Source organism: Oncorhynchus gorbuscha, linkage group LG08 (genome assembly GCF_021184085.1).
Source record: "Oncorhynchus gorbuscha isolate QuinsamMale2020 ecotype Even-year linkage group LG08, OgorEven_v1.0, whole genome shotgun sequence".
Lineage (NCBI taxonomy): Eukaryota > Metazoa > Chordata > Actinopteri > Salmoniformes > Salmonidae > Oncorhynchus > Oncorhynchus gorbuscha.
The window spans coordinates 124,521-134,520 of record NC_060180.1 but is presented as its reverse complement, the minus strand read 5'-3'; the positions used below and the strand labels follow the sequence as shown (position 1 = coordinate 134,520).

At 45.7% G+C, this 10,000-nt stretch overlaps 1 protein-coding gene across 1 annotated transcript in view; it reads left to right on the top strand.

Moving 5' to 3' along the window:
* Positions 1 to 10,000, top strand: part of LOC124041068 (ryanodine receptor 2-like) — a gene marked incomplete at its 3' end in the record, with an annotated part of 293,761 nt that overhangs the window by 159,316 nt on the left and 124,445 nt on the right. Inside the window, 4 exon segments of the mRNA XM_046358233.1 lie at positions 1,533 to 1,707; positions 5,705 to 5,913; positions 6,676 to 6,906; positions 9,872 to 9,984. Of these exon segments, the coding sequence (XP_046214189.1) occupies positions 1,533 to 1,707; positions 5,705 to 5,913; positions 6,676 to 6,906; positions 9,872 to 9,984 (728 nt within the window).

Below are 10,000 nucleotides of genomic sequence, written 5' to 3'. Positions count from 1 at the left end.
GCCGTTTGGGATCACACGCAGAGTCAGGTGGGAGAATGGGGAGCTATTTCTGCTCTGCGAGAGGACGATGAGGGGTCACGTAGAAGTGTGTGTGTGTGGGACGGAGTGGAGAGGGAGCCAGTACATTGTTGTTGGACTGGAAATAGACTGAATGCTTTGGCTGATTGAGGATTCAAGGACTCTCCATGTAATTATAGAGGGGGGAGGGAGAGGGCGGGGTGGGGGTGGGGGATCGGGGGTCAGGGGGCAAAGAGGGAGAGTGAGAGAGAGAAAGAGGGAAGGAGGAGGGGTGCAGAGAGGGAGAGTTCTCCCATCTCCACAGAGGAAACTCTGGAACTCTGTTAGAGTGAACATTGGGTTCTTGGTCACCTCCCTGCAGCCAGCTCTAGGAAGAGTCTTGGTGGTTCCAAACTTCTTCCATTTAAGAATAATGGAGGCCACTGTGTTCTTGGGGACCTTCAATGCTGCAGAATGATGGAGGCCATTGTGTTCTTGGGGACCTTCAATGCTGCAGAATGATGGAGGCCACTGTGTTCTTGGGGACCTTCAATGCTGCAGAATGATGGAGGCCACTGTGTTCTTGGGGACCTTCAATGCTGCAGAATAATGGAGGCCACTGTGTTCTTGGGGACCTTCAATGCTGCAGAATAATGGAGGCCACTGTGTTCTTGGGGACCTTCAATGCTGCAGAATAATGGAGGCCACTGTGTTCTTGGGGACCTTCAATGCTGCAGAATGATGGAGGCCACTGTGTTCTTGGGGACCTTCAATGCTGCAGAATGATGGAGGCCACTGTGTTCTTGGGGACCTTCAATGCTGCAGAAATGTTTTGGTACCCTTCCCCAGATCTGTACCTCGACACAATCCTGTCTCGGAGCTCTACGGACAATTCCTTCCACCTCATGGCTTAGTTTGTTGTTGTTTTATTCTGACATTCACTGTCAACTGTGGGACCTTTATATAGACAGGTGTGTTATATAGACAGGTGTGTTATATAGACAGGTGTGTTATATAGACAGGTGTGTTATATAGACAGGTGTGTTATATAGACAGGTGTGTTATATAGACAGGTGTGTTATATAGACAGGTGTGTTATATAGACAGGTGTGTTATATAGACAGGTGTGTTATATAGACAGGTGTGTTATATAGACAGGTGTGTTATATAGACAGGTGTGTTATATAGACAGGTGTGTTATATAGACAGGTGTGTTATATAGACAGGTGTGTGTGTGTCTTTCCAAATAATACCAGAGGAGGACTCCATGTTGTAGAAACATCTCAAGGATGATCAATGGAAACAGGATGCACCTGAGCTCAATTTAGAGTCTCATTGCAAAGGGTCTGAATACTTAGGTAAATTAGGTCTCTGTTTTTAAACCTGTTTTCACTTTGTTATTATGGTGTATTGTTTGTAGATTGATGAGGATTTTTATTTAATTTAATACATTTTAGAATAAGGCTGTAATGTAACAGAATGTGGGGGGGAAAGGGAAGGGGTCTGAACACTGCGTATCCCTGTGTGTGTTCCAGGCCCAGCTGTGGCACCAGGGTAACGAGCACTTCGGCAGGTCCTGGGGACCAGGTGACGTGGTGGGCTGTATGGTGGATCTGAACGAACACACCATGATGTTCACGCACAACGGAGAGGTTCTCCTGGACCACTCAGGGTCGGAACTGGCCTTCAAGGACTTTGAGGTTTGGGAAGGTCAGTCTGTCCTACTGTCTACACCACCCTATGTGTTAGTCTGTCTACACCACCCTAGGTGTTAGTCTGTCCTACTGTCTACACCACCCTATGTGTTAGTCTGTCCTACTGTCTACACCACCCTATGTGTTAGTCTGTCCTACTGTCTACACCACCCTATGTGTCAGTCTGTCCTACTGTCTACACCACCCTATGTGTTAGTCTGTCTACACCACCCTATGTGTTAGTCTGTCCTACTGTCTACACCACCCTATGTGTTAGTCTGTCCTACTGTCTACACCACCCTATGTGTTAGTCTGTCCTACTGTCTACACCACCCTATGTGTTAGTCTGTCCTACTGTCTACACCACCCTATGTGTTAGTCTGTCCTACTGTCTACACCACCCTATGTGTTAGTCTGTCCTACTGTCTACACCACCCTATGTGTTAGTCTGTCCTACTGTCTACACCACCCTATGTGTTAGTCTGTCCTACTGTCTACACCACCCTATGTGTTAGTCTGTCCTACTGTCAACCCCTGTCTGTCTGTTGGCTTACTCTCAACATCAACACCATCTATTTGTCAGAAGAGATGTTCTGTCTGGAGAGGAGCTTTCCTGTCCCTTTGCTGATGCTGTCTAACCGACTTAAACCAAATGGTTGGCAGTCGCCGAATATCTAGCCACAAACTACTGGACGAGCTCCATTCTCGACCTATCAACGGGTCCTAAAATAAAAGACGGTCATATTATTTTTTCAGAATCGTGACTGAACAAGGATATGGATAATATACTGTACATCTCGTTGCCTTTTCTACACATCGTCAAGACAGGTCGGCAGCCTCAGGGAAGGTGGGGAGACAAGGTGCGCTGTCAACAGCTGGTGTGCGATCTCTAATGTTAAGGAAGTCTCAAGTTTTTGTTCTCACCTGAGATAGAATACCTCATGATAATCTGTAGACACTACTATTTACCAAGAGAGTTCTCATCTACACTGAGTGGACAAAACATTATGAACACCTGCTCTTTCCATGACAGACTGACCAGGTGAATCCAGGTGAAAGATATGATCCCTTATTGATGTCACCTGTTAAATCCACTTCAATCAGTGTAGATGAAGGGGAGGAGACATGTAGATGAAGGGGAGGAGACATGTAGATGAAGGGGAGGAGACATGTAGATGAAATGATCCGATAACATTGAGGAGTTTACCACATCAGTCACCGGCTTCATTAATAAGTGCATCGATGACATCGTCCCCACACTGACCGTACGTACATATCCCAACCAGAAGCCATGGATTACAGGCAACATCCACGCTGAGCTAAAGGCTAGAGCTGCCGCTTTCAAACATCGGGACACTAAGCCGGACTCTTATAAGAAATCCTGTTACGACTTCCGACGAGCAATCAAACAGGCAAAGTATCAATACAGGACTAATATTGAATCCTACCGTGCCGGCTCTGACCCTCGTCGGATGTGGCAGGGCTTGCAAGCTATCACGGATCACAAAGGGAAACCCAGCCGCGAACTGCCCAGTGACGCGAACCTAACAGACAAGCTAAATTCCTTCTATGTCCGCTTCGAGGCAAGCAATACTGAACCATGCATTAGATGACCCGCTGTTCCAGGTGAATGTGTAATCTCGCTATCCATAGCCGATGTGACTAAGACTTTTAAACATCCCTGTATATAGCCATGTTATTACCAGGTACTCCCTGTATATAGCCATGTTATTACCTGGTACTTCCTGTATATAGCCATGTTATTACACAGCATGCTGAGTGTCCAGAACACATTGATGTTGTTACCTACTGGTTAGGATAAGATAAGAACACATTGATGTTGTTACCTACTGGTTAGGATAAGATAAGAACACATTGATGTTGTTACCTACTGGTTAGGATAAGATAAGAACACATTGATGTTGTTACCTACTAGTTAGGATAAGATAAGAACACATTGATGTTGTTACCTACTGGTTAGGATAAGATAAGAACACATTGATGTTGTTACCTACTGGTTAGATGTTGTTACCTACTGATTGAGATAAGAACACATTGATGTTGTTACCTACTGGTTAGGATAAGATAAGAACACATTGATGTTGTTACCTACTGGTTAGGATAAGATAAGAACACATTGATGTTGGTGTTACCTACTGGTTAGGATAAGATAAGAACACATTGATGTTGTTACCTACTGGTTAGGATAAGATAAGAACACATTGATGTTGGTGTTACCTACTGGTTAGGATAAGATAAGAACACATTGATGTTGTTACCTACTGGTTAGGATAAGATAAGAACACATTGATGTTGGTGTTACCTACTGGTTAGGATAAGATAAGAACACATTGATGTTGGTGTTACCTACTGGTTAGGATAAGATAAGAACACATTGATGTTGTTACCTACTGGTTAGGATAAGATAAGAACACATTGATGTTGGTGTTACCTACTGGTTAGGATAAGATAAGAACACATTGATGTTGGTGTTACCTACTGGTTAGGATAAGATAAGAACACATTGATGTTGTTACCTACTAGTTAGGATAAGATAAGAACACATTGATGTTGTTACCTACTGGTTAGGATAAGATAAGAACACATTGATGTTGGTGTTACCTACTGGTTAGGATAAGATAAGAACACATTGATGTTGTTACCTACTGGTTAGGATAAGATAAGAACACATTGATGTTGGTGTTACCTACTGGTTAGGATAAGATAAGAACACATTGATGTTGGTGTTACCTACTGGTTAGGATAAGATAAGAACACATTGATGTTGGTGTTACCTACTGGTTAGGATAAGATAAGAACACATTGATGTTGGTGTTACCTACTGGTTAGGATAAGATAAGAACACATTGATGTTGGTGTTACCTACTGGTTAGGATAAGATAAGAACACATTGATGTTGTTACCTACTGGTTAGGATAAGATAAGAACACATTGATGTTGGTGTTACCTACTGGTTAGGATAAGATCACATTGATGTTGGTGTTACCTACTGGTTAGGGTTATAAGATAAGAACACATTGATGTTGTTACCTACTGGTTAGGATAAGATAAGAACACATTGATGTTGGTGTTACCTACTGGTTAGGATAAGATAAGAACACATTGATGTTGGTGTTACCTACTGGTTAGGATAAGATAAGAACACATTGATGTTGTTACCTACTGGTTAGGATAAGATAAGAACACATTGATGGTGTTACCTACTGGTTAGGATAAGATAAGAACACATTGATGTTGGTGTTACCTACTGGTTAGGATAAGATAAGAACACATTGATGTTGTTACCTACTGGTTAGGATAAGATAAGAACACATTGATGTTGGTGTTACCTACTGGTTAGGATAAGATAAGAACACATTGATGTTGTTACCTACTGGTTAGGATAAGATAAGGACCGTTCTGGTTCCTGCCCTACGGACCGTTCTGGCTCCTGCCCTACGGGCCGTTCTGGCTCCTGCCCTACGGGCCGTTCTGGCTCCTTCCCAAAGGGCTGTGGCTTGGACAAAGCTTACGTTCTTCTAATGGTTAACATAACAATGTCCTCTCTGTCCTCTCTGTCCTCTATGTCTTCTCTGTCTTCTCTGTCCTCTCTGTCCTCTATGTCCTCTCTGTCCTCTCTGTCCTCTATGTCCTCTCTGTCCTCTCTGTCCTCTATGTCCTCTCTGTCCTCTCTGTCCTCTATGTCCTCTCTGTCCTCTCTGTCCTCTATGTCCTCTCTGTCCTCTCTGTCCTCTATGTCCTCTATGTCCTCTATGTCCTCTCTGTCCTCTATGTCCTCTATGTCCTCTATGTCCTCTATGTCCTCTCTGTCCTCTCTGTCCTCTCTGTCCTCTATGTCCTCTCTGTCCTCTATGTCCTCTCTGTCCTCTATGTCCTCTCTGTCCTCTATGTCCTCTCTGTCCTCTATGTCCTCTCTGTCCTCTCTGTCCTCTATGTCCTCTCTGTCCTCTCTGTCCTCTATGTCCTCTCTGTCCTCTCTGTCATCTCTGCAGGTTTCATCCCGGTGTGCAGCCTGGGTGTTTGCCAGGTTGGGAGGATGAACTTTGGTAAGGACGTGAGCACGCTGAAGTACTTCACCATCTGTGGTCTGCAGGAAGGCTACGAGCCCTTCGGCGTCAACATGAACAGAGACCTCACCATGTGGCTCAGCAAGAGACTGTCTCAGTTCATCCCCGTACCTCCGCAGCATGAACACATTGAGGTGAGGGTCCAGTCGCTATCCTGTTTAGCCATGGTGCCTTACAAAACACGTTCTGTTGACAAGACTGTCCTTGAACCTTGACCCCTGCTCCCCCTGGTGTAATTGTGTGTAGAGTTTGATAAGTGATGTTGTTGTTAGGTGTTGTTAACCACCCTGAACAAGGTTTAACCAGTTTAACCCCCGCTGTTTCCCAGTAGGCCGTTATTGAAAATAAGAATTTGTTCTTAACTGACTTGCCTAGTTTTAAATAAAGGTAAAATAAAAAATAATAGTTTTTTTGTAACAACCTATGTTGGTAACCTACACTGAGGACTGAGAACACCTTCCTGATATTGAGTCACTGCACCCCCCTTTTGCCTCAGAACAGACTCGATTCGTCGGGTCATGAACTCTACAAGGTGTTAAAAGCGTTTCCACAGGGGATGCTGGTCCATGTTGACTCTACGAGGTGTTGAAAGCGTTCCACAGGGATGCTGGTCCATGTTGACTCTACAAGGTGTTGAAAGCGTTCCACAGGGATGCTGGTCCATGTTGACTCTACGAGGTGTTGAAAGCGTTTCCACAGGGGATGCTGGTTCATGTTGACTCTACAAGGTGTTGAAAGCGCTCCACAGGGGATGCTGGTTCATGTTGACTCTACAAGGTGTTGAAAGCGCTTTACCCAGACCCACAGACCTATGTTGACCTGGTATCGTATGGCTATTCAACCAGATGACTCCCCCATAATGCCCTGTTCCCTTTGTCGTCTGGTCTTTCTAAAAGGTCACGAGGATGGATGGCACCGTGGAGACTTTCCCGTGTCTCAAGGTCACCCAGAGGTCGTTCGGCTCCCAGAACAGTAACCCAGACATCACCTTCTATCGCCTCAGCATGCCTATAGAGTGTAACGAGGTGCTGGCCAAGTCACCTGGAGGGACGCTACAGTCTGGTGGGGGCTTCTCCTTCTCCTCTAAGAAAGATCTGGACGACTTTGAGACCGTGTCCGACTTCGAGGTGCTGATGATGATGATGTCTCCTTCTGTCTCCTTCTCCTTCTGTCTCTTTCTCCTTCTATCTCTGTCTCCATCTCCTTCTTTCTCTGTCTCCATCTCCTTCTGTCTCCATCTCCTTCTGTCTCTGTCTCCTTCTGTCTCTGTCTCCTTCTCTCTCCTTCTGTCTCCTTCGGTCTCATTCTGTCTCCGTCTCCTTCTGTCTCCGTCTCCTTCTGTCTCATTCTGTCTCTGTCTTCTTCTGTCTCATTCTGTCTCCGTCTCCTTCTGTCTCATTCTGTCTCCGTCTCCTTCTGTCTCCGTCTCCTTCTGTCTCATTCTGTCTCTGTCTTCTTCTGTCTCCTTCTGTCTCCGTCTCCTTCTGTCTCATTCTGTCTCCATCTCATTCTGTCTCCTCCTGTCTACTTCTGTCTCCTTCTTTCTCCTTCTGTCTCCGTCTCATTCTGTCTCCTCCTGTCTACTTCTGTCTCCTTCTTTCTCCTTCTGTCTCTGTCTCATTCTGTCTCCTCCTGTCTCCTTCTGTCTCCGTCTCCTTCTGTCTCATTATGTCTCCGTCTTCTTCTGTCTCCTTCTGTCTCCGTCTCATTCTGTCTCCTCCTGTCTACTTCTGTCTCCTTCTTTCTCCTTCTGTCTCCGTCTTCTTCTGTCTCCTTCTGTCTCCGTCTCATTCTGTCTCCTCCTGTCTACTTCTGTCTCCTTCTTTCTCCTTCTGTCTCCGTCTCCTTCTGTCTCCGTCTCCTTCTGTCTCATTCTGTATCCGTCTTCTTCTGTCTCCGTCTCATTCTGTCTCCTCCTGTCTCCTCCTGTCTCCTTCTGTTTCCATCTCCTTCTGTCGCTGTCTCCTTCTGTCTCCTTCTGTCTCCTTCTGTCTCTGCCTCCCTCTGTCTCCTTCTGTCTCATTCTGTCTCCTTCTGTCTCCTTCTCCTTTTCTCTCTGTCTCCTTCTGTCTCCATCTCCTTCTGTCTCCCTCTCCTTCTGTCTCCATCTCCTTCTGTCTCTGTCTCCTTCCATCCCCTTCTGTCTCTGTCTCCTTCCATCCCCTTCTGTCCCTGTCTCCTCCTGTCTCCTTCTGTCTCCTTCTTTCTCCTTCTGTCTCCTTCTGGCTCCTTCTGTCTCCTCCTGTCTCCTCCTGTCTCCTTCTGTCTCCTCAAAACTCCTTCTCCACTCTTAGGAGGAAAACGTTATTAATATCTACATACATTTAATACACACAAGTTGTTCCCTCTAAGCTGCGCGAGTGCACAGCTCCCCCGGGACTGCAGAGAAGCAGGAGATTGAGCTTCACTCAGAGTTTTCTCTGTTAGTTAACACTATCAACGTGTCCCTTTACTGTGGTAATAATGATCAAATCAACCCAATATTAGACACTTTTAATGCAACGTACCGAAAACAAAATGAACTATGCAAGAGATAGGCAGAGCGCATCGCAGTAGGATTCTATTGCATTGACAGGCACGACTCAGGCCCCTTCTCGACACAGCCTGGTGCACCGTAACCAATCAGAGATGCAGTAGGCCTATATGCAAATAGACCATTGCCATATATGGATCTGTGCCGTTCACTTTCAACTGGACTGTGTTTACAGCATGAGCGGTTGTGAGTAGATTAACTGGACTGTGTTTACAGCATGAGTGGTCGTGGGTAGATGAACTGGACTGTGTTTACAGCATGAGTGGTTGTGAGTAGATGAACTGGACTGTGTTTACAACATGAGTGGTTGTGAGTAGATTAACTGGACTGTGTTTACAGCATGAGTGGTCGTGAGTAGATGAACTGGACTGTGTTTACAGCATGAGTGGTCGTGAGTAGATGAACTGGACTGTGTTTATAGCATGAGTGGTCGTGAGTAGATGAACTGGACTGTGTTTACAGCATGAATGGTCGTGAGTAGATGAACTGGACTGTGTTTACAGCATGAGCGGTCGTGGGTAGATGAACTGGACTGTGTTTACAGCATGAGCGGTCGTGAGTAGATGAACTGGACTGTGTTTACAGCATGAGCGGTCGTGGGTAGATGAACTGGACTGTGTTTACAGCGTGAGCGGTCATGGGTAGATGAACTGGACTGTGTTTACAGCATGAGCGGTCGTGAGTAGATGAACTGGACTGTGTTTACAGCATGAGCGGTCGTGAGTAGATGAACTGGACTGTGTTTACAGCATGAGCGGTTGTGAGTAGATGAACTGGACTGTGTTTACAGCATGAGCGGTCGTGAGTAGATGAACTGGACTGTGTTTACAGCATGAGCGGTCGTGAGTAGATGAACTGGACTGTGTTTACAGCATGAGCGGTTGTGAGTAGATTAACTGGACTGTGTTTACAGCATGAGTGGTCGTGAGTAGATGAACTGGACTGTGTTTACAGCATGAGTGGTCGTGAGTAGATGAACTGGACTGTGTTTACAGCATGAGCGGTTGTGAGTAGATTAACTGGACTGTGTTTACAGCATGAGTGGTTGTGAGTAGATGTGCTTGTTTTGAGATCAAAGTGAGAGCTGCATGCAGCCACGTGGGCACATGTTGTTCATATCCTTTGCTAGTTAGTGAGTTATCAGCCCAGTTATAGATCATTTGTTAATATCCTCTCTGGTAGGCCTCTCTGGTAGGCCTCTCTGGTAGGCCTCTCTGGTAGGCCAGTAGGCCACTGTGGTAGGCCTCTCTGGTAGGCCTCTCTGGTAGGCCTCTCTGGTAGGCCTCTCTGGTAGGCCCACATGATGATGAAATAGCCACAGTGACGTGATTGGCCAGTGAGGCTGTACCTGCTTTAAATGTACTATATTAACCGTGTTCACAGTAAACGCACGACGGAAGTCACGCAGAACAACAAGGTTCAAGTCGTTCGCTCAACAGACCTGAAATCTGCTCGCTGACCGATTTAAAAAACATTAGAGGGAACATTTCTAGAAATGTTGTTGTTGTTGTCGTTGTAATGTTTGTTTCATGTTTCAGTTTGTTCCCTCTTCTCCTCAGGTGTTGACGAAATCTGCCCACTGCAACCTGGGCTCCAGTCTGGACAAGGAGAAGGACCAGTTCAACAACCACAAAGACTACAACCAGGAGAAACCCTCCGCGTTAAAGCAGAGGTTTGTAGATTACAGT